At 37.4% G+C, this 26,111-nt stretch overlaps 1 protein-coding gene across 2 annotated transcripts in view; it reads right to left on the bottom strand.

Moving 5' to 3' along the window:
• Positions 1-3,096: 3,096 nt before the first annotated feature.
• Positions 3,097-26,111, bottom strand: part of Gmppb (GDP-mannose pyrophosphorylase B) — a 50,020-nt gene continuing 27,005 nt past the window's right edge. For both annotated transcript variants that reach the window (XM_067137896.2, XM_067137895.2), the window contains exon 3: positions 3,097-11,008. In XM_067137896.2, coding sequence (XP_066993997.2) covers positions 10,608-11,008 — 401 coding nt within the window. In that variant the 3' untranslated portion in view covers positions 3,097-10,607. The remainder of the gene's footprint in view (positions 11,009-26,111) is intronic.

Below are 26,111 nucleotides of genomic sequence, written 5' to 3'. Positions count from 1 at the left end.
GTCATCCAGAACCTCTGTCACACAGGGTGAACTGTCACGAAATTATGAACATACCGAATGACGAATAATGCAGAACACTGTCCACTCTGTCTTTTGAAGGCCGATTATATAGCTCATCTCAAGCTTTATTAATTGTTTGTCCTAATGTTTTATCCATCTTCTAGGCATAACTATGGTCATGAATTTCACTTGCCATCAATTGTATGTCACATCACAAACGCTTTTTTTTTTTTTACAATTTGTTTTAAGTCGCACCAATACAGATAGGTCTTATAGCGATGGTGGGATACGAAAAGCCTAGGAGTAGGAAGGAAGCAACCATGGCCTTAATTAAGGTACAGCCCCAGCATTTGCCTGATGTGAAAATAGGAAACCACGGAAAACTATCTTCAGGGCTGGCGACAGTGAGGCTCGAACCCACTATCTCCTGGATGCAAGTTCACAGCTGCGCGCCCCTAACCACATGGCTAACTCGCCTGGTTACAAACACTTTTCTTAAGACTGTAAATATGAGCTACACAGAGACTGGAGCATCTTTGGAAGACACACTTGCATGTGCCATGGCATAAAACTTTCAATCGAGCAAGTTGACCGTGCAGGTAGGGTCACGTAGCTGTGAGCTTGCATTCAGGAGATAGTGGGTTCAAACCCCACTGTCGGCAACTCTGAAGATGGTTTTCTGTGGTTTCCCATTTTCACACCAGGCAAATGCTGGTGCTGTACCTTAATTAAGGCCACGACCGCTTCCTTCCCACACCTAGCGCTTTCCTATCTCATCGTCGCCATAAGACCTATCTGTGTCAGTGGACGTAAAGCAAATTCTACAGTCAGTATAAATTTCTTTCATTTACCCTGAGAGTTCTAGTTGAATTACAACAATTTCCTCTGTTTACATACTCTTCATTCCTACAGTTCCTTTTAGGGGAGAGGAAAGACATGGTTATGCAAAATAAACGCAGTATTTAGGAGTTCATAGAAAAAAGTTTTAATGCTCGATTCCAGTGAAATCAAAAAAATCTTTCAATTTTATACAAGCACTTAGTACTCAAGTGATGTATTAGTCAGAGTTAAGTGACATTACTAGCTTGCTCTGTGGATCAGTGGTAGAATGTAGACCTCTGGATCTAAAGACTGCTGGTTCAAACTCAACAGAGGTGTTGGATTTCTGAAGTGGAGAAAAAAGTCCATTCGACATTCCATGTCATACGATGTTTGCATGTAAAAGATCTTTGGTATCATCTTGCAAGATTATAACACTTTAGGTGTTTTTCCAACAAAATCACATAAAAACTCAGCCACAGATTGCCCAAGAGAGATCCACTTTACTCTGCCTCCTAGCAGAGTAAAATGAAACCTCAAGATGGTTTGAGATTATTACATGCAAACCATGAACATGTTTTATGAAAGTGATTAATACCTAAATGACTCACAGAAAATTTAGTCTTGTTTCTTACCTATTAGATAAACAGAGGAACAGATTCACAGAATGTGTTTCATATTTAACACTTCACTCCTCAACTATAGTAATTGGAAGGTGCTTATATGGTTATATTCTTTAAATTAAATTCAAATACAGAGGTATTTTCTAGTAAGATTTTATTAACAATAATTAATGACATTAAATGCATAAAACAATTTAATTCAAATGTTTATCTTACAACTTAAAAATATTGTGTTCAGAAGTAACAAGCATCCTTTTTCACAGAAGTGTGACATAATTAGACCTGACTGAAGTTTTTGACCAGGAGTGCAGTGGTGAAAGGGGCTTGCCTCCTGAGCTAAAGGTTGCAGAACTAAATCTTGGCACAGTCAATCAGCATTAAAAAGTGTTTAAATGTGAACAAACCTCAATCAATCAATACATCTGCATTTAGGGCAGTTACCCAGGTGGCAGATTCCCTATCTGTTGTTTTCCTAGCCTTTTCTTAAATGATTTCAATGACATTGGAAATTTATTGAACATCTCCCTTGGTAAGTTATTCCAATCCTGGCACTCTGGTGTCTCAAAGGAGCACCGGCAGTTAAAGGGATGATATAGATGATGATTCCCGTAGGGAATCTGAAATATTTGTCCCTCGCTCGACCTTGGCCGCCTGTGACGGTTCAGTTGCTGGCTACTGCGCGTGCGTATGTACAGCAGAATACGGTGCTCAAAATCATTATCATGCATTTTACTCGCCACGTTTACAGTTTATGCTCAAAAATCATTATCATGCATTTATCATGCATTTTACTCACCATTTTTACAGTTTATGCTGAAAATGTTCCCCATGCGCTGCCAAAATAATCGGCATTTCCTAATGAAGTTTTCGGTTACTCTACCAAGTTCTTCAGCACTGATGGATGGAATTGCACTCTTATATGGTCTTTAAGTTCATCTAGTGTGTGAGGGTTGTTCCCATAAACTACATTTTTTACCACTCCCCACAAATAAAAATCCCATGCCGTTAAATCTGGGCTACGAGAGGGCCACAGGTTTTTACTTACGATTCTCATACCAAACACGCTTCAGTAAGGAGATAATGACCTTTACGTCTATTTTTATTGTTTACTGAACCTGTAGGTTTGAATCTCTTGGCCAGTTGTTTTATTGTCTGACTGATAGGAATGGGTCTCCCTGGAAATTTCGCTCAAAACTTTTGTCTTGTCCTAGCGCATGATTTTCTGCACTTAGTGTAAGTATTTTGCAGATATACACGTTCACGTAACGAATATTTCACATACATTACAGCACTATACACAATCACAATAAAACACTGTACGATACGACATACAGTATGCAGTAGCTTCATTGACCATCCTACTATTTCGGAGCTCAGCTCTCAGCAACTGCAGAAGTGCCAGAAACCGCGCGTGCCAGTGGCCAGTAGCACCCTGTCATCGGCAGCCAAGTTCAAGCGATTAAGTCCCTGCCAAGCATAAATAAAGACCCTGTATTTTTGTAATTTAGTGATGATTTTGAAATATTATTCCGAATTCTTTAAGTGACTGCTATTGGTGGTTGCCATTAAGAGGGTACACAAGTCAGGGCTTCTAGTCAGTGGTTTAAAAGTGCATAAATTCTTAGCATTTAAAGTGGAAATTGTTTTCTTTGGGTCATATCAATTCCAACAGGGACTTTTAATGTTCTTATGATTATTAAATTCTACTTATTTTTTATTTAGTATACAGCTTTTAATGCCGGAGTGTCCGAGGACATGTTTGGCTTGCCTGGTTAGGTCGTTCTATTTGTTGTCAATGGGCGACCTGCATAACTGGATGTGTGATGATGTAGGGAGAGGTAGGCCTACTAATAATAATTGCCTACGCATTCAGCTTTATTGGTAATCTTTCAGTAGTTCTTGCAAATTTCAAACTATAATTGTGATTTCCATTTATTTCTGTTTGTGCTTAGTAATAACCTGTTATAATTAGGATACGTCTGAACATAGTTTAAAATTATTGTAGTGTATTGTAGTATCTTATTAGAAATTAGTATGCTTATTCTATTACTGTGAAATATTTGTGTAGTATAGTAGAAGTATCTGTAGTAACTCTTTTACTAGAATTCTGTTGTAGTAATTAAGGTAGACTTAACTGCAGTTTTCAATCTGTTAGGGTATTGTAGGATAACAATTTAGTACAACTAAGTAGTATTGTAGTGTAGTAATAGCTAATATTAATTACCTTATTGTCATGTGATCTTTGTGTACTAACCTAAACATTATTTCTTTCCTTTCATTTTTATTTAGCACAGAATAAGTTATTTTATTTTTCCTTTTCTTTTTATTATTCTGTAAAGAATGGCTAAGGAGTGCAAGTGTAGGAACTGTGGGTGTGGCCAAGCATTAAGGAGTATGAGGGAAGAGTTGGGAGATAATTAGAAATCTCTCTGAGGACAGGAAGGAAAGTAGGCAGGCCTCCCTCAAACAATGTACAGGATACAGTAGGTGTAAAAGAGGGATGGGAAGGGAAGGAAGGAAAGGGGAGAAATTGTACAAGACAGGTGGTCTAATGTTTTAAGGGCAAGGAGAATGCAGGCTAAAGACTCTATTCAGGGTCAGAATTCAGGACAGGTGTCTGTGAGAAATCAGTATGAGTCACTGCAGATAGAACAACTGAGGGAAAATGAGGAACAGGGAACTGTTGCTGAGAAGTGTGAAAGTAAGAGGAAAGGGAAATGTAGATAGGAAAAGACAGGTGGAACAAGCTCATGGGAGGGAGAAAAGGAAGGAGGAAGTAGTTTCAGCAGCAGTGAGGAAAGATAGGGCTGACCAGGAGGAGAGGGGATCAAATGAGGTGGGTAGGGTTGAGGCTCTGGTCATTAGGGATTCCATTGTTAGACATGTGGGGAAAGTTTGTGGAGGAAAGGCAACCAGGGTAGAGTGTTATCCAGGAATTAGGTGAAGGCAGATGTTGTGGAAAGTAGAAGAGAAGGAGGAGGGAAAGGAGGTGGTAGTGTTTAACATTGGTACCAACAACGTAAGGCAAGCAGGTATAAGTACCAACATAGCTGGGGATGTGTGAGATCTAGTAAATGCAGCTCGGGTGGAGTTTAAAGAAGCGGACGTTATTATCAGTGGAATACTGTGTAGGAGGGATACTGACTGAAATGTGATTGGGAATTTAAATGAGGCTATGGAGTGGGTATGTGGGAAACTGGGAGTGAGATTTCTAGATCCTAATGGGTTGGTAGGAGATAGGGATCTGCCCTCAGATGGCCTTCACTTAAACCACAGTGGTACATATAAGTTACAACATTTTTTTAGAAGGGTTATAGGGAGGTACATTCAGGGAAACGGGGTGGTCAAGGGAGCAGTGATAAGGATACAGGGATCTGGAAGTCGAGTAGGGATGACATAAAAATGTTGGTGCTGAACTGTAGAAGTATTGTAAAGAAAGGAATAGAATTAAATAATTTAATGGACATATACTTACAGATATTGTAATAGGAGTTGAATCATGGCTGAGAAATGATATAATGGATGCAGAAATATTATCACAGAAATGGAATATATATCGTAGAAATAGGATAGTAATGGTAGGACGGGGGAGGGGAATTTATTCTGGTAAAAGAAGAATTTGTAAGCTACAAAAAAATTAAAGATGACAAACATGAAATACTCATCTCTAAAGATAATAGGCAACTTGATGTCTTTGGAGTGTATAGACCAGAAAAGGGTAGCACTGACGCAGATTCAGAATTATTTGATAAGATAATCAGCTATGTGGGAAACGATATGGAAAGGAATGTGATTGTAGCGGGTGATCTTAATTTACCAAATATCAATAGGGAAGGTAATGCGAATGACAGCAAGCACGACCAACAAATGGCAAATAAGTTAATATGGGAAGGGCAGGTGATTCAGAAAGTGATGCAACCAACTAGAGGAAAAAATATTCTAGATGTGGTGCAAGTAAAACCAGATAAGCTCTATAGAAAAACCTAATAGATGGTATTAGTGATCTCGAAACTGTTTTTGTCATAGTTAAAAATAAATGTGATACAAAGGTATTAAAATTAGATCTGAGTAGATTACAAGCGACACAGATGCGCTTTCTGCAAGGGATCTTGGGTAAAACAAGGAGGCACAGGATAAGAAATGAAACCATACAAAACACGCTACAGATCAACCCTCTAAAAGAAACAATGGAGAGAAATAGGCTGAAATGGTTTGGCCACGTCAAAGGAATGGGACAAGACAGATTACCAAGAAAAGCTCTGGAATGGACAGAATCTGTAAGAAGACCAACTGGAAGATTACGAACAAGATGGAGGGATCAGGTGGAGAATGACGTAAATCAGAGAGGACTACAGTGGCACACAGTGATGAACGATAGAATGTGGGAAAAAAGAGAAGATTGGAAAAGGCTCTGTGAATGACCTGCATAAGCAGAAATGTATCAGGAAGAAGGAGGAGGATAATAAGAATAAGTAGAAGAAGGCAGTACCATATGGTTGATAAAACAGCACGAGGGAGTTTTTAAAAAGTAACTGATCGGTGGAAAACCATAAAAATGTAAATAGACTCTGAGATGGGTTCAAAGCAATAATTGTTGAGAAATGTGAAACAGGTTTGTACCTTTAGAGGTGGTAAAGAATGGTAAAGATCCTATATATTATAACAGAGAAGTAAAGAGGCTAAGAAGGAGGTGCAGGTTGGAAAGAATAGATTTACAAATGGATGTGGAAGTAAGGAGAAATTGAAGGAATTTACTAGGAATTTGAATCTAGCAAAGAAGTCAGCTAAGGATAACACGAAGGCAAGCATAATTGGCTGTCATACAAATTTTAGTGAAAAATGGAGGTACTTTAAGGCAGAAACAGGTTCCAAGAAGGACATTCCAGCAATAATTAATGAACAAGGGGAGTGGGTATGTGAGGATCTACAAAAGGCAGAAGTATTGAGTCAGCAGTATGTAAATATTGTTGGTTACAAGGATACTGTCCAGATAGAGGAGGTGACTAATACTAAAGAAGTATTAAATTTACCTATGATAACCATGACATTTACAGTAAGATACATAAGTTGAAAACTAGAAAAGCAGCTGGAATTGATAAGGTTTCATGGGCTATACTAAAGACAATGAGGTGGGATATAGTACCATATCTGAAGTACTTATTTGATTATTGTTTGCATGAAGGAGCTATACCAAATGACTGGAGAATTGCTATAGTAGCCCCTGTGTATAAAGGAAAGGGTGTTAGACATAAAACTGAAAATTACAGGCCAGTCAGTTTGACATGCATTGCATGTAAGCTTCGGGAAAGCATTCTTTCTGATTAGACATGTTTGCAAAATTAATAACTGGTTTGACAGAAGGCAGTTCAGGTTTAGGGAAGGTTATTCAACTGAAGCTCAACATGTAGGATTCCAGCAAGATATAGCAGACATCCTGGATTCATGAGGTCAAATGGACTGTATCGCGATTGACCTATCTAAGGCATTTGATAAGGTAGATCATTGGAGACTACTGGCAAAAATGAGTGCAACTGGACTAGACAAAAGAGTAACTGAATGGGTGGGTATATTTCTAGAAAGAACTCAAGAGAATTAGAGTAGGCGAATCTTTATCTGACCCTGTAATAATTAAGAGGGGAATTCCTCATGGCATTATTATTGGACCTTTATGTTTTCTTATATATATCAATATTAATAAAGAAGTGGAATCAGAAATAAGGAATTTTGCAGATGATGTTATTCTGTACAGAGTAATAAATAAGTTACAAACGTGTGAGCAACTGCAAAATGACCTCGATAATGTTGTGAGATGGGCAGCAGGCAATGGTATGTTGATGAACGGGGTTAAAAGTCAGGTTGTGAGTTTCACAAATAGGAAAAGTCCTCTCAATTTTAATTACTTTATTGATGGCGTGAAGGTTCCTTTTTGGGGATCATTATAGGTACCTGGGTGTTTATACAGGGTATAAGGAAAGATCTTCATTGGGGTATTCACATAAATATGATTGTAAATAAAGGGTACAGATCTCTGAACATGGTTATGAACGTGTTTAGGGGTTGTAGTAAGAATGTAAAGGAGAGGGCATATAAGTCTCTGGTAAGACCCCAACTAGAGTACGGTTCCAGTGTATGGGACCCTCACCAGGATTAGTTGATTCAAGAACTGGAAAAAATCCAAAGGGAAGCAGCTCAATTTGTTCTGGATGATTTCCGACATAAGAGTAGGTTTACAAAAATGCTGCAAAGTGTGGACTGGGAAGACTTGGGAGAAAAGAGACGAGTTGATCGACTATCCGAGCTGTCAGTGGAGAGATGGCGTGGAATGACATCAGTAGATGAATAAGTTTGAGTGGCGTCTTTAAAAGTAGGAAAGATCATAATATGAAGATAAAGCTGGAATTCAAGAGGACAAATTGGGGCAAATATTTGTTTATAGGAAGGGGAGTTAGGAATTGGAATAACTTACCAAAGGAGATGTTTTCTTTGCATGGAATTTGGTGACTGCCATAGCCTACTCCTGTTGAATAACATCAAGGGGTTTCCTCAAGGTTTAACATAATCCAAAGGATGAATCACTATCAACAGCATCATATGCTTTCACTTATATGAACACTGTAGAGAGGTTTGGAATTGAGCCCCGGCTTTTGGCATGCAATCTAGTGATTAAAAATTGTATACCAGCATCTTTCCTACCCTGCCAACCAACATTCTGTTGACATAATATTTTTCCACCAATAGGACTCGAGCTGGCTAACCATGGTGTCAGATAATAGAGAATTGATCCCTTAACGATCGTGGCCACCAGGCAGGCTGTTCAATTCTACTAAAACAGCATGACAAAGGACTGTGGTGGCTAATAGATAGCTGTATGGCAGTGGCATGTCCAATTTCGATAATACCTTTCAGGATTTCATTACAGTAATACCTAAGAATGCATCTCTTATCACTGAAGTCCAGTTGATATGTATCCAAACTAACAGATTTTAAAAAACTTTTTAACCAACAATACTCTTTTACCAGGTAAACAAATCAGTTGTAATCCACCTTGTTTCCTTAACAACTGAGAAATTTCTAGGAGTAACTAATCCTATCCCAAACTGATATATCCATACATAAGAAATGGTACTGAGTTAACACTGACAACCTTTTGCCAGAAGTCTTGAACCACTACATGCTTGTGTCCTGTCTGTTTCACTCACTTCCTTGAGCAAATACAAAAAAAAAAAAAAAAAAAATTGGTAATTTTAAGTTAATGACTGAGTTAATTTTATTTAAACTTGACCTCGTTTGCCAATACTGACAAAGTGAAAACGGACTGACTGACTTTCTTTTCTCTTGTATATGGGTGCTAACACAGTGATACGTAGGAGAAATATTCAATCATTTCAATTATGTAAGGCATGTTAAAAGGTAGATATGGGGACAAGCTTCTCACCGAGGAGGCCACAGTTTGAATCTTAGTCAATACATGAGTGACTTTGAAATGAAAAGTCAGGGTTGAATTCCATGTAAAACTGTAGATCCCATTGCTAGTGCTCACAAGATTGGAAGTAGTGTAAAAATATAAATTTGCTTTTCCTTTCTCAATTTCTTGAGCAATTAAGAAGTAAAAGGCAGCAATATACAATCCTTCAGCAGAATCCTGCTACTGCTCACACATAATTTTTACAGAAATGTTACATACCATGTGTAAAAAGTAATGATTAAAAGCACCAGACCTAACATCCTACAAGTGTTATCTAAAGAGGAGAGTGCAGGATAAAATACAGAAGAATTACATGACAATATCCAATGTGAAATCACCTCTATAACCCAAATAAAGATTCAAATGTACAAAAACATTTTTGAAAAGATCTCTGTTATAAATGGCAAACAAAGGCTAATATTTTCAGCATCTCCTTTAAATTAGAGTAAATTTTAGAATAGGTATGTTTTAGTTGTTCTGAATATTTTGATTCCCTTATTACTGTGTAGAAATGTCTCCATGATAGCTTTAGGCTGTAAGGTCACTGATGGCCTAGTAATAGTTGCAACCACAAGCTCAAATTTTTTGCAGATTGAAGTTTACTGCAGAACAACAACTGAAATCTTTCAGTCCAAATCTTTAAAAGAGAGTATTTCCACATGTGATATGAAGGACTGGAAAGTTTAAACTGGTCCTGGGCTGGGAAACTTTCTGGACCTAAGGATGAAACCTAGCAAATTTTATTGTCTGTAAAAGACATGTTTGAATGTTCTGATCTAATCCTTATGTCAGGTATTAGATCGCCTGAATGTGTCCCATAGCAGTGAAATATTTACATGTGGATAAAACCGGCTTCGAGAAAGTCACTTCATTATCCATTCAATGGAGTAAAAATATTAAAATTATTAAGAGTGCTTTGTAAATCATATACTAAATAAATAATAAACAACTGCTATAGAAATTCATTATGTTTACAGAAATGAGGTAATTTCCATGTGGTTGTCCAACTATTTTTTCTCACTTTGTTCTGTTGAGCTCCTAACAGTAGGTTACATTCCCTGGCTTTTATAAAATACTGTAACGTAAGTAAATTAAAATGTACAGAGCCCAAAGTGAAGATAATGACAATATTTTACAATTGTTTTTAACTCTACCGAAAAGTAATATTTATGCATTACATTACATGCTAAAAATTCAGTTTTACTTTACTGACTCTCCAAGTACAGCATTGTTAATATATATATATTTCAAATTTTCCATATATATACATAATCTTTTCCACTCTTCTTATTTACAAAATGATACATAATTTAACTATGTACTTGAATATGTATTTCAATATTCAGCATTGGATATCAGTAAAATATGAAAAATAACATAAAATTAGCTTTAGATAATATTTATTATGCCTTTACTGGTGGCACTCATCAATATGTATACTAAAAATATTTATACATAAACTGCTGTGCAAGAAACAATGATATAAAAATGCAACTTAAAACTGTAAATATCAACAAAATATAAAATGGCCACTTCCCAAACAAAATCAATATCTTCCATATTTTCTTGACAAGAATAAGAAGTAAAATCTTGAAGCCAACAATGTCATAAATAGGCAGATATTGCAACATGTAAGACTGTCTAAAAAGACAGTATGCAACTGTGAAAGATTACCCTTTTACAGTATTGCATAACACAAATTACATTATAATCTGTGGTTCAGGCACAGATGTTGCTATCGATTTATGTGGAAGTACCTGGCCTCCATTCACATAAAGTTCATCCTTTACAATAACATCTTCTCCCAGAACAGTTGTGTTTTCCATGCGTACCCATTGTCCCACGACACTACGCCACCCAACAATGCAGCCATCCAGCCAAGAGTGAGATTTCACTGTTGCTCCCCTAAGCAAAGTACTGCGTTTCACACATACTCCATTCTCAATCACCACTCCAGGTCCAACTGTTACATTTGGTCCAATCCGACACCCCTGTCCTATACGAGCTGTTGGATCCACTAGTACATTTCCAACAACTCCTGGTCCGTTATATAGCACTGCAGCATTTTTCTGCCTCAATGATGCCAAATACATGCACATTCCTGCAAAAATAAACAAGCAAAAAACCAAAAAGATAAATATAAACTATTATCAGGAGCTATGAAATTCAATTTTTATTATATGACCCTCAACAATGCAATACATAAACATAATAAACTTTGTTAACATCTAAACACATCATTATGATTCAAAGGAGAAAAATTCCAACCAGCAGGGAGCAGAGCAAAATTTGACTAGGCATGTCTCGAACATCCAGTTAAAAACACACTGCTGACGAGCCTGCAAAAACTACTTTACCATCTTGTCAGGGAAATGACTTTCTACTTGTTCAGTATATCATTTAGGGCAAAAATCTTTGATGTATAGCTGATTCAGTTCTTCTGCAATCCTTTCTGGATAACTAATCCAACTGGTATCAACCAACATCTACCTACGAACTTGTAGCCACTTCATTATAACCTTTTAAATTTAAGAATTTCATTTTTAAATCCGTACTGAACCGAGAATAATAGATAAGTAAAATTAAAAATCAACGTTTTCAATACTAATATTAAACTAAACTTGGAACTAGTTTCGATGCTGGTGAGCATCATCTTCAGCCAAATATGAGAACAGGCAATCGTAAATAAACATATCATTATATCAATGCACATATAAACATTGTTAACATGGGACTTATGATGCCCCTAAAAGTATCTGGAGAAAACTTCAAATAATCACAATTTCAAAATCTTGAAGTCACGATTAGAATGACACTTAACACAACATAATTCTTTTCACTCAAGTTAGAACTTTGAAAGTATTGAGTTTGACTTAGAACCTTAAGATACTCAAATAAATAAGAAGTCTTGTGATAAATGAAATGTTATACAAAGGTCGAACCACATATAGAGTTTCTCTGTAAATATGACAGTCCCAATTAGAACGACACTTTAACATAACATAATTATTTAACTCAAGATGGAATCTTGAAAGTCCTGAGTTCTAATTATTCACAATTTAAATAAAAGGTCTTGTCACAATTGATCAGAAGTACAAAGGATGAAACATGTATAAAGTTCCTTTATAAACATTAAAATTATTTTTGAAAAACAAACTGTGAAGAGTCGCCTGTTTTAAATGTTGTAAATTGTTTCTATAGAAACTGTACTACAGCTGTGGATAGTTTCCTTTAATTTGAATATTGAAATCTAATTAAAAAGGTGGAAGTTGTAACATTAATAAGAACTTCAAGGGAATTTTTCTCAGTTCAATGCAGGAGAGAGAGAGAGAGAGAAGGGAACTAAGGAAGGTATAGCGAAGGAAATGCATAACGTAAGAAAGTGTTATGCATAATACGAAATATAGAGCTGCAGTTAGGAGTTTTGTTTTGAGGTCCTAAACAAAGGTCCCTTGCTTGATGCTACAGAAAGTTGTTACATTCACTTGGACCAATATTTTAATGCGGGCTTAAATTTAAATGGCACCTCCGAAAAAATAGCAAATCTGCATTTAAGGTCTAAATTTTACTATTGGACCCTCTGGCAGAGTATTGTATCTTATTCCACACGGCTACAATCAGCTGTGTTAAATTCACTAATCTGCGTTGTTAGTAATTTCCACTATGTAGAAGTAGCAAATTTGCATTGTTGTTAGTTTGCCATAGTCACCATAGTTGAGGTTTGGAGCATTCACTGCGGTAAACTAACGAAAGTGCCAGATGTGCTGTGGAACAATACACTGCTTCCCACGTTTTATTTCTGGATGCTTGAGGATTGCTACCAAGTTTAGGTTAAATACAGTTTATTTAGAATTAAAAGTGTTTGTGTTTTACATAGTAGAATATTTGATTACTAGTACCAGACTTAACTTTGCCACTTTGTTCATTTTAATTTAGCAAGCCCTCACCAGAGGAGAGATTAGGGCAGTGCTCCTTTGTAGTAACACTGTCCACTTGGTAGGAGAGGAAAACCACCTGCTACTTCCTGCTGCCACCCCCTCGATGAGACAGACAGTCTGTAACATGGAGCGGTGACAGACAGTCGCGTGACGAATGATAGACATTGCACAAATGAATAGGTTCCCAAACACAAGGGAACAAACACTTCTACAACTTGCTTTATGTGAAAATCCACCAAATATCTTCTGCAGTAGTAACGCATCAAATGATTACGTACAGCCACCAGGAAGTAGCCGATGTCCAAGTTCATCAAACTTAATTCTGGTAAGTTTCTATAATTATATTTATTTAATTTCTTAGTTCCGTTACAAAGATCCAACTTTCAAACATTGTATTTCTATCCTACATCAGAAGGTGTCAGAAGCTTTAAATTAAAAATACATGTATATAAATATCTCAGGAACATGGAAGTTACAATATCGAGGATCTAGTGACGGATATGCCTCGTAGACCAAATAATGAGAATTATGAAAGTGACAAACTTTTACCTGTATTCAGAGATAACTCAGATAAGGATCCCTATGCTGGCCATGTGTCAGACTTTCATGAAAATGAGTCTGCAACCGCAATGTCCTCACTAGTCAGTCCTATGCCGGGTTTTTTTGTAGGAAAGTAGACATATTGTTTCTCTTAATGAAATAAATGGGTAACCTTCCTGTTTTAAGAAATCATTTTATAAATTGTGTTTTTCCTCTTGTAAACCCCAAAATTCACAATCTTATTTATGCTTTATTAATATACAGTTTGTCCAACCCTTGTCCCGTTTCCCTACGGGGTCGGGCGGGTTTTTATGACTGGATGCCCTTCCTGACGTCAACCTCATCAGAGGAGTTAATGAGATGAAATGAATGACGTGATATGTGATAGTAGGGAGAGGGTGAAAACTGGAGCCGGCACATAGCCTAATCCTGTCTAATAGCACCAAGGGGTCTGCTCAAGGCTTAACGTCTCCATCCGACCGATGAATCACCATCAACAGCGTCAGCACTGCGGAGAGGTTTGGAACTTAATCCAGGCTTTTGGCACTCAATCTAGTGATTAGAAATTGCATACCATCACTTCCCCTACCCTGCCGGCCAACATTCTGATGGTGAACATTTTTTCGACCAACGGGAGTCGAATCGGCTAACCTCGGTGTCAGACCGTTTAGACTTCAGTGCCTTAATGATCACGGCCACCAGGCGGGCTTATTTTATTAATATACAGTACATGTAGATAAAATAGTAAAGCCAATTTCTATTCAAAGTATTTTTCCTTTAAAAGATGGAAAATTGCCAGTTCTTTCTGGCAACTTGAGCCACTCTAGTGAAAATTACTGTTACAGGCACAACCAAATTCAACTGATTTTTTGGTTTGGCTTTTGTGTTTCTTAATGTTATATTTTCTATTTTTAGGTGATGACAAAGAATCTGTCGGTACTGAAAATATTTTCATTGCTCAAAGTAATAGGATTTCACCTCATCCAGTACCCACCCAGAGAAACAATGAATGTGGAGAGGAGACAATCCTACCCCTGGCACAGCTCTATCCAGAGAAAGTTCTCAACTGTCACCACCCAAGAAACGTAAGACATCCGATCCAGCCAAGTGGAAGAGAAATATTCAAAAGAAGTCATCTCAAGGGAAAAAGTTATGAAATCCTGAAAGGAAAACAAGTAGCGCCAAGGCCAACCAAAATTCCAAGGTGTATACACAAAGACAATCATACCTGTTCGAGTAAATTTTCAGAAGAAGAAGAAGAAGAAAGAGAAAAAAATCTACAAATATTTCTGGAAACTGCCAACACTTTTTGAACAACGCTAATTTATCATTCGTCATGTCACTGAACAGTCCAAAAAAAAAGGGAAACAACTGATGGACCTTCAAGACATAATTTTTCCAAAACTTACACTCTCACCAAGGAAGGAGCGAAAGTTATTGTGTGTTGCGAGTTTTTCCTGGATATTTTAATCATCTCTGAAGGTTTAGTTAGGGGAGTACTACACAAAGCCAATGAACAACGAATTTTACTTCCTGAGATGCGAGGGAAACATGAACCCAAGAACAAACTTAAGATTGAAGATGAATCATTCATCAGGGAACACATACGTCTTTCCAGAGTGTAGAATCGCACTACTGTGGGTAGAAAAGTGAGTATAGATTTCTGTGACCTGTACAAAGAGAGATGCACTGAGTCAGAAAGAAGATGTGCGAAATTTGAAAAGTACAGAAGAATTTTCCATGAATACAAAATTGCCTTCCATGTTCTCAAGAAGGATCACGGTAAAACTTGTTCAAAATATGAAAAAAAAAAAAAAAAAAAAAAAAGAAAACAGCCGAATTATAGTTGGGGACAAATCATGACGACCTCGCCTCACACCACTACTTTCCAAGCGACTTATAGGATTTACTACCTCTACTGCAGCCAGAGTTGCCAAATCAGCTATTACCCTCTACACGAAGAAAGGGTAAATACTAAAGACAGTGAGGAAGAAAGTGGTTTGGCAGCCTCTCCAAAACAAACAAGGATCACTTAGAACTCGTTAACTCAGCAGGGTGCAGAGTGTGGTTGACTACTGGCTTCCAGCTCGCTTCTAGGAACTGAGGCCATCATGTTTTGTCCCCAACTATAACCGAAGATGAGAAAGAATCATACAAGGAACATGTGGAGAGGAAAGAAGCCGCCCGATATTTGAAATATATTAGTAAAGAGAAAGCAAAGAGTGACACGACAATGTTTGCATTTCAATTTGATTTGCAAGCTGTGTTGAGTACCTCCAAAGGAGCTCAAGGCCCTTTTTTTTATGCATGGAAGCTGGCTGTTTATAATTTAACAGTTTACAATTTAGGCGACACCACAGTGAAATGTTTTATTTGGGTTGAGACTGAGGGAAACAGAGGAAGCGTGGAAATTTCAAGTAGCATTTACTTTTACCTCATGAAATATCCTAATGCAGAGACAGTAATTATGATGTCAGACAGCTGTGGAGGACAGCAAAAGAACACTAATTTTGTGTGTATGTGTATAGAAGCAGTACAAAAACACCCAAAACTTCAGCAGATTGATCATATTTATTGAATCGGGGCATAATTTGATGGAATGTGACTCCATCCACCAAAAAATATTCATGTCTGCAAAAAACTCCCAGTATACACTCCAGAAGGGTGGGTTCAACACATAAGAAATGCATGCAAAAATCCAGCACCCTACAATGTTTCTGCATTTGTGCACAACGACTTCATTGATTTCAACCCAAAGAAGGATAATTTTACAGCTGAGCTAGATAATACTTCTTTGCCTTTCCGACAAATAGTGTGGTATAATACTTATTCAAAACAATTTTTGAAGGTGTCCTCCTTTTCAATACAATTTATTTTTCTTTTCAAGTAGAATTTTTACATTAATATCGATTCAGTTGTTGGAACATGTTGTGCCCTCATTCAGGGCATCATCAGTCAGTTTCTCGACTTAAAATCTTTCATTACAACCAGAATTCTGATTATAATATTTTTTTAAAACATCTTAAACTATTTAGTTCATGTTATTTAACAATAAGTACCCATTTGACTAGAATAACTACTTTGTGAAGAATAATGCATTGAGACAATGTTAATCCTTAAATAAAAGTTCTGGGATACACAAAATGACTATGAATTTAACACTGTTGAATCACTTTAGCTAGTTATTTAAAATCAGGCTCATTGCCTATTAATATGATCGTTCTTCCTTGGACACGTATTGTTGATGATACACTTTAATGTTTATGTTCGAAAATTCTTTTATTAAGGTGTTCTAACTGCTCCACTTCTGTTAATTCCTATTGAGAGAAAATACGTAAAATGGATATCCCTATATGGACTGTCAGTTTGAATTTGTAAATATTTGACTAAACTGACTTATTTGATACCGCATTCTCTGTTTGAAAGAGCAATTTCGCAACAGTTTTTTAAAAACTTAAAAACATTATTTGGTATTAACTCATATGTTGTCGATCTCATGTCATGTCTGTAAATTCAGATTTATGTGAGTAAAATGAGTACAAAATTTTTTTAAAAATCACGTTGCTTATAGATGTTTTGCTGTTAAAGAAGTGAGCCGCTTGTTGTTGGAGAGAGTCAAACAGGGGACTTCTCAATGTATTCATATAAAAGATGAACTCAGGAACTTCAATATGAAGAACGGAGTTGAACTGAGTGTCTGTAACAATAAGAAAATGTATGTTTTTCTATTGGGAATGAATGTTGTTAAATTAAAAATGAATGGCGTTAGTATCTATTACTCACCCCCTCGTCTCTCTCGTGGCTAGCTTGTCTCGGTGACACTACTAGACCGACTGGGTGTAACTGAGCCTGCATGCCTCGTGTTGTATCTGTGTACTGTCTGCGGAGGAGGGCAGGTAGGTGAAGGGGGGAGGGTAGGCAAACGGTGTATTAGTTGGTCTTGGAAGAGTATTCAATTGTGGGTGGGACTTTTGTTGTGGGAAGACTTATTAATGTTTATAAAAGTAATCTCCTTTATTTTCATTATTTTTAGTAATTGTGGAATTAAATCATATACTGTAGAGGGGTTTTCATATCTACTGTGTCATTCAAATTAAGGTTTTTACTGAAGTTTATTGAAGTCTTTTAGTATTGTTAAATCTTGTTCTATTGTTGTGTAAGTGTGTCCTGTTTCTTTCTTGTGTACACTCATACCTGAATATTTATTACGTTTATTAGCATTGAAATATAAATATCTTGTTGAAAACTATGTCCAGTCTGTCCAATATATGAGGTGAAACAGTTAGAGCATGTTAGCTTATAAATTCCTGAACCTGAAAGTTGATCTTGATTCAAATTAACACTGTTATGGTTTAAAAACCACCTTTCATTGGTGTTCTGTGTTTTAAATGAGATTTTTATATCTTGTTTATTAAATTGATTTGATATGTATATATAATTATTAGTTAAGCAAGAAATCTTAAAATAACATAAACTAAATAGTTTAAAATGTTTTTAAAAATATTATAATCAGAATTCTGGTTGTAATTAAAGATTCTGAGTCAAGAAACTGGCTGATGATGCCCCAACAACTGAATCAATGTTAATGTAAAGACTCTACTTGTAAAGAAAAATAAATTGTATTTAAAAGGTGGACATCTTCAAAAATTGTTTTGAATAAATGTTATATGATAGCTCAATACGGACCAAGAAAATGAGATTTATAACATGTAAATGGTGTGGTTTTGTTACATGAAGGATGAACCATGTACGGTTCTGATAAAGACTGGGTATGAAGAAAGCAATTTCAAAAAGTTCACTTTCAAGCGTCAAAAGGGCCGCCCATCAAAGTCTGACCCAGTGAAACCTTACTCTTCAAAATTCCCCAGTTCTGATGCCAAATGGAAGGATCTTCTAAAACTTTGCTATGACCTGAAAATCCCAAAGGCATACCATGGGTTTAATGAAAACCTTCCCTCATCAGCAACAGCGAGAGATGCTCTACCTGAGCCAAACATTTCAGAGGAGTCCAACTTTGAATAGATTGGAAAATTGTGTTTTTAGTAGAACAGTAATTATCAGATACTTTAATTATCTTGTTATTACTTGAAAGTGCCTTCAATTCCTAATGTAAAAATGTTCTAATAAAAATATTAGTCACACAACATCTTGAGTAAAACAAAAAAAATGCAGTGCAGAATCACCGCCTTACTACACTGATCATCAGCGGGAGGTTTAATAAACTCACTCAGGCAAAGTAACGAAACTGCTTTATCTGCCCTAAAAATTAAGAAAAAACACAAAATGCAAAACTATCTTTAAGCATGATGGAAAATAAGTTTCTTTACACAAATAAAACAAAATTGTAAATACAAAAATGGATTTTACATGAGCAGGAGTTTCTTTTAGCTCTCTTGACAAATGAACAGTTGGCACATTCGATAGTCTGCCATAGTGAGGATATGTGAACACTGCTGTAGCTTACAAAGAAATGTAAGTTCATCAGAGTTATGCTATACGAAGTATCTTTAACACTACATCCTACAGTATTTCTAATAACACTGGCACTTTCAGCTGAGTGTCCAAATGAAATAAAGGGTAAATTCTGTCGATTCTACCCGCGGTTAGTTATTGAATGTTCACTTGTGTTGATGGGAAAGCTGTTAAAGTTTGTTTCCCTAACAATCACTGTATGACACGAAGTCAATATCTTAAATGTTCCCTTGTACTGTGAAAGATGAGTTTACCTTTGCCAAAGAAAATGTAAAAGTTTGTTGCGCTGTAGCGTAGATGAAGTCGAAGTCTGTTCCTTACGAAGAAATTTTCTAAGTTCATCACATGATTAAGTAGAAATACAAGTCTTATTTCAACAAGAAATATAAGTTCGTAATACTGTATCGCACAAAAAAGTTGAAGTATCACTTTAGCTGCTATAGTTTCTATGCCTGTAGCACTTTGCAAACTTTGTCCTAAGACATAACGTTGAACAGGTATAACATCCACCAGCTAACCAACTAGGTACTGCTCTGGATCATGACTGGATAATTTGAGCAAATTCTGGCCTCCTTATATACTGAAAAGTTGTAGCTAGCAAAATACAACACATCTGTTACATCAGTTTCTAGTCCCTTGAATAACTTTTATAGTAATGGTCGGATATAGACAAAATTTGGAGGTTTTGTATATTTAGTAGTGTTATACACAATACTTTTATTCAATTTATTGTAACTCAATTGTTTTAGGAGTTATAAAATACGGCAAAATATCAGGTGGTATGGATGACGTGCCTCAGCACTGGCCGGCAATGGCAAGGCCTACGTCATCAGCTCCACATCAGCCTGGGCAGAGCTGACGCATATCCACGCGCTGAAATACTTTGCAATTTCTATTACAATTTCTGTACCGGTGTTTCAGGTACAATATCTACTTGTTATTGCATTTACAGTAGGGAACATTATACTGAAGATGGATTATTTTTTACATAAAATTCCCCATTTCGTATTCAAGAAGTTTTAAATAGAAAAGAGCATGTTATCAGCGTTCATATACATGGAGTGGACTTTTTAACATACAAGAAAATGGGACAGTTCAGTGTTGGACTCAGCCAGATAGTGATATTAAGTGAAGAGTGCAGTCAGCGGGACAGTGCTGTGAGATGTGTACCACTGAATAGTGGATCAGCATGCTACACTGTCAATAGAGTGCCGTGTGTGGACAATGAGCGATACAGTGCGGAAGAGCGACAAGGGATAACAGAAGAAGACTGCTCTGTGTGTGTGTGTGCGTGCGCGCGCGCGCGCGCGCGTGTGTGTGTGTGTGTAGGATCTCTGTACGACTTACAGACTTGTGTGACCGTGTTGCGGGCACACTTAAAATTGTGAATAGTGCAGCCACTTAAAATTATTCTGTGAGCTGCATCGTGAACTGCCCTAGAGCTCAAGTTACAGTTTTAGGGGTGTGCGCAGTATAGTTGTTTAGGCTGTAAGTGTCTGTGTTGATTATCGCAACCCGAATGACATTACAAAGAAGGACTGTTTTTTAGTGATTTTGAAGGAAAGAAATTTGCCGCTTTCGTGTTCCTTCAATACTTTATTGAATATGACATGTATGTGTCTTGCTTATACAATAAATCACATTAACTTGACAAAGAACTTGACCGTTAAACGCGTAACAATTATCAACAATAAATAATCATTCGACCAATCAGGAATTGGCTTGGAAATAGCCTCAAAGTAATGAAATAGATTTACAAAAAAATTAAAGTCTCTTCATAATATTTTGCCTCCCTCAAAAGGAGTTCTTTTAACTATTATAATCTTATACCTAATGTAAAAATACTTAAATACCGGGCGAGTTAGCCATGCCGTTAGGGGCGTGCAGCTGTGAGCTTGCATCCGGGAGATAGTGGGTTCGAGCCCCACTGTCGGCAGCCCTGAAGATGGTTTTCCGTGGTTTCCCATTTTCATACCAGGCTGTAGCTTAATTAAGGCCATGATCGCTTCCTTCCCATTCCTGGCCCTTTCCTATCCCATCATCGCCGTAAGACTTATCTGTGTCAGTGCAACGTAAAAAGAAAGAAAAAAAGCTCTCATCATGTGTACTAATACAAAGCTCTACATACTGTTCACAGATTGTTTAACGACTGAAAGAAAGAAATCGTGAAATTATATCTTCGATGACAAATATCACAAAATTAAATAAATCACAGGAAATATTTAGTTCGATTCACCTCTTCTTGATGCTTCAGATGCAAGTTCCACTAGCCGTCCGAACGATGACAACCCTCACCTCACCATCTCGTCCAGGGTGAACTTGAACTATCCCACCCCTAGGCCACTCTAGAGATGGGATGTTATCCTCAATTCACAGCACCAAAGAATCAACATCAATATGTCGATTGGTATTGTGCCACTTGCCACGTTTTTGCAATTCCTGCAAGTATTCTCGCTCCCATCTCTGCCACACCCGCTGCCAAATTTTCTGCAAATGCTGTCAACGTGACAAGTGGTTATCGGGTTTTCTCGACACTTCCCTTTGCACAAGTTGCAGGATTGAGTCATTAGAAGAAACGGTCTAGGTGTTAGGACTTCTAAATCATTTGGGTAATTTGGCACGGGAGTAAGGGGCCATGAATTTAGTACCGCCGCAATATCACACAGAATAGTGTAGGTTTCCTCGAAGGGTTAGTATGAGTCCTTGTGTTTCAGTTAGCAAATGTCTTTTCATCATCTTTACAGCTGCTTTCCACAATCCCCCAAAGTGGGGTGACTGGGGAGGAATGAAACTCCACTCTATCTGCTCTGAGCAAGTGAGGAGGTAATGCTTGTTGACCCCTTTTCCAAAAAGGACTGGATATCTTGTAGTGCACTGGTTGCTCCAATGAAATTCTTCCCAATATCAAAGAAACTCTGCTTGTACAAACCTCTTCTTGCCATAAAGCATTGCAGTCCAGCTAAAAAGCTTTGGTCGTTAGCTCCGATACTAATTTTAAATGCTCTGCCTTGGTACTGAAACATATAAATATAGCTATGTAACTCTTGTAAGTATGAATGTGGCCTCTTCTGTGGCTTTCTCTTACAGATATTGGAGCTGCATAGTGCACTCCTGTAGTAACAAAGGGCCGAACAATTAACTTGACCCTTTCTTTCGATAAATTTGCCAAGCGTACCTTTGGAACTGTAGGATGGTAATAAAGCACTTCAGACACCTCTTGACAATCATTTTTGTTTCTCTTCTGCCGCTGATAGGCCAATATCGTTGTTGAATTGCATGTAGCAGTTACCCTGAGGAACAATGCTTCAGACAACGAAGTTCACTTTCCATGATAATTCTGGTGATATGATGATTTGCTAGTAGAAGTGTAGGATTTCTCTGTTCTGATGTTAGCTCTGAAAAACTAAGCCTTCCTCCACCCTTAATCAGTAAGCCACTATCCAGAAATGGATTGAGTGACTCTAACTCTTCTTTGGGAGATCTTGATTATTAATTAATTAATGTAGTACTTAAGGGAATGCTTCTAATTGTGTCCATCTGACTACCTGTTTCCCAGCTTTACACGTTTCTTATATTTCTAGTGAACTTTATTTTTTTTCCTTTCCGGTGGTTTGAGTTTACAATTATAAATGAACCTTTGACAAAATGCTACTATACAGCATAACTTCAGGAATGATGAAAATTTATTGAGTAGAATGCTAGTTTATGTTGCCGTCAATGTAAATGGTGTGACCTTCAGCTCTGAGAGTTCTGTTTCAAATTCTTCTGAATGCTCTAATTGTTGATGTCGTGTGCAGAACTAAGAAGGCCCACTCCACAAAAAGGTTTCGTCTTTGAGTTCTGCTTAAGTGATTCCCATTGAGAGATGATCAGCTGGATTTTCAGTCAAAGACACATGATTCTGAGTGGTTGCACCAGTGACTTCTTGAATCTTTGCCACAAATGTCTAGAGCAACCGCGGCTCAGTGTTGATCCATCCCAACACAATTGTACTGTCACTCTGCAGTCTGATTTGACCAATTTTTCCTTTTGAAGCGCTCACTTTTGTTTTTGTTTGCCACTAATGATCTTTTAAACAGATAGAAACAGATGGAGCGCTTGAATAACCTAGATTTCGTTTCAGGACTGCGTGGAGCTATCCCAGATTCTAAGAAAGGATTAGTGCTATTTTTGTAGTTGAGGTACTAGGACCTACCGCATTTCACACACAAAGGGTTAGAAAGGTCAATTTTAAAGGAATTTTAAAGCCAACTTTAGTAATTGAAATACATTCTATGTTTTTGCCAATTATTTTACTAGTCAGAAAATGAAACAAGCTGACACAATTTTTTTTTTTTTTTGCTAGGGGCTTTACGTCGCACCGACACAAATAGGTCTTATGGCGACGATGGGATAGGAAAGGCCTAGGAATTGGAAGGAAGCGGCCGTGGCCTTAATTAAGGTACAGCCCCAGCACTTGCCTGGTGTGAAAATGGGAAACCACGGAAAACCATCTTCAGGGCTGCCGATAGTGGGATTCGAACCTACTATCTCCCGGATGCAAGCTCACAGCCGTGCGCCTCTACGCGCACGGCCAACTCGCCCGGTGACACAATTTTTAATTTTTTGAATAATTACCTTATCTACAAAAATGTTAGTATTCATATTATATGTAAAAATATGTAGTATTACTAAGAATATGTAAAATGCAATACAGGTATAATCATATCAGAACCACAATTTGCTGACATTTTCAGTTTTCTACAAGTAAAGGAATGGAATATATAATTACCTAAGAATCTGGGACCTACTTATCACTCTCTTAATTTTGTTTTCCAGGGCCTCAGCTGTATATACATTTTTCTGATAGACTTTCTGTTTCAGATTTCTGTACCAGATCAGCACCAAAAGCATCACAATGGAAAAACCTGGAGAAGTACTTGGTGACACACTGTGCATCACAATAATAATAATAATAATAATAATAATAATAATAATAATAATAATAATAATAATAATAATAATAATAATAATAATGTTATTTGCTTTAGTTCCACTAACCACTTTTATGGTTTTCAGAGATGCTGAGGTGCTAGAATTTAGTCCCGCAGGAGTTCTTTTACATGTTAGTAAAACTGCTGACATGAGACTGACATATTTGAGCACCTTCAAATACCACCGGACTAAGCCAGGATCAAACCTGCCAAGTGGGGGTCAGAAGGCCAGTGCCTCAACCGTCCGAGTCACTCAGCCCGGCGATAAAAAAATTACTGTACATACTATTTGGGTTACTTAATAAGGGTTTAAAGACAGATTCTATATTACTTTATTCAGTAACATTTATATGTTTCATTTTCAGGAAATGAGGGCAACAGCAAGTTAGCTACAATCATGCATTGTGCATATCCTCTGTGATTTACAGTGCACAACGTTATTTTTAAATATATGAAGTATTTTGATTACACCTTTAATCTTATTATTTAATACTGTCAAAATTAGAAAGCAGTAGACTATATAAATTATCTAAAGCAACAACAAACACTTTGTCATAAAATATGCAGGTATTCAAAAGAATCTTACTGTCTCATTATAACCACAAGTCATAATACAGGCTCTTTTTTTCAGCTCGTTCCGCAGCACCAATCAGAGCATGGCACGGCTGGCACAATTTCACTCCGTCGCTCGCCGGTATAATGCGCACTTTTCCTCCCCACTAAATCGCAGCAATTCACACTTATAGAAAGACATTTCTAGAGAAACTATTAGTCTAAAACCTACCTGGCATTACATTTGATGTTCAAAATGTTATCCTTCAGCTGTCAAACATGCCTGACACCCCGTAAACAGGTTTGCAGACACTCGGCGGATCTCAGACCGTGTGATGTTCGAAATAACTTGTGCAATGTTCTCTTGTAGTTCTTCTCTTGTGTAAGGGTTGTTCACATACCCATTTCCCTTCAGCATCCCTCACAGGTAATAATCACAGGGATTTAAATCAGGAGATCTAGGGAATAATTAACCAAACGATCTTCGAGAACTTCCCGTATTACCTCCATAGACCAATTAGATGTGTGTGCTGTCGCATTATGTTGCATGAAGTAACCATTGCTCCTTTCTTCTTCCATCAGCTCTTGAAAGAATGGTCTGGGAATGAGGTCTATATATCGATCAGCATTTCTTGTTTCACGGAAAAATATAGGCCCTATAATTCTGCGAGTACTTATTGCACACAAAACTCCTATTTTTATATCATGAAGTGGACGGACATGAAGCTGGTAGGGATTTTCTGCACACCAGTAGCGACTGTTTTGACTATTTAAATAGTCACTTAAGTGTAGCCATGCCTCATCACTATAAAATAAAAGTTCTGGGTCAACATACCCATCGTGAACTGACCGAAGCAACCAGTTACAATACCGAACCCTACCGAAACTGTCAGGTCCTCTTAAATACTGGGCACGGGTGGGTTTGTAAGGTTTGGCTTTTAACAGTTTTGCTGCTTTGTGGGCAGAAGATAATGACACATCAGCTTGTACGGTGAGACGCGACAGGGATTTTGTTGGAGTTCTTTCCAAGAGAGCTCCTATTTCATCAAGTTTTTCCTCTGTTAAAACGGTTTTTCTCCTGCATTATTTCTTGTTGAGAGTTGATTTGGTTGTGCAGAACTTCTTTACTAATTTACGTACCATACTCCTATGAGGAGGGAGAGTCCACCTGGTGGCCATGATCGTTAAGGCACTGAAGTCTAAACAGTCTGACACCGAGGTTAGCTGGTTCGAGTCCCAATGGTCGAAAAAATTTTCACCATCAGAATGTTGGCCGGCAGGGTAGGGGAGGTGGTGGTATACAATTTATAATCACTAAATTGCGTGCCAAAAGCCTAGATTAAATTCCAAACCTCTCCGCAGTGCTCATATGGAGTGAGGCCACATGAAGCTGTTGATGGTGATTCGTCTGTCGGATGGGGACGTTACGCCTTGAGCAGACCCCTTGGTGTTATTTGACAGGAGTAGGCTATGTGCCGGCATCAGGTTTCACTCTCTCCCTACTATCATATATCACGTCATTAATTTCATCTCATTAACTTCCTCTGATGAGGTTGATGTCAGAAAGGGCATCCGGTCATAAAAACCTGCCACGACAAATTTATCTCTCCTCATACCCGACCCCGTAGGGAAACGGGAAAAGGGTTGGACAAACAAACACTCCTATGGGGAGGGAGGATGCCAAGAAATTTGCGAATGAATCAAAAGCAGCACTCTGTATAAGAATGCT

This window comes from Anabrus simplex, chromosome 1 (genome assembly GCF_040414725.1).
Source record: "Anabrus simplex isolate iqAnaSimp1 chromosome 1, ASM4041472v1, whole genome shotgun sequence".
In the NCBI taxonomy this organism is placed as follows: Eukaryota; Metazoa; Arthropoda; class Insecta; order Orthoptera; family Tettigoniidae; genus Anabrus; species Anabrus simplex.
This window is presented reverse-complemented; position numbering and strand designations above follow the sequence as displayed.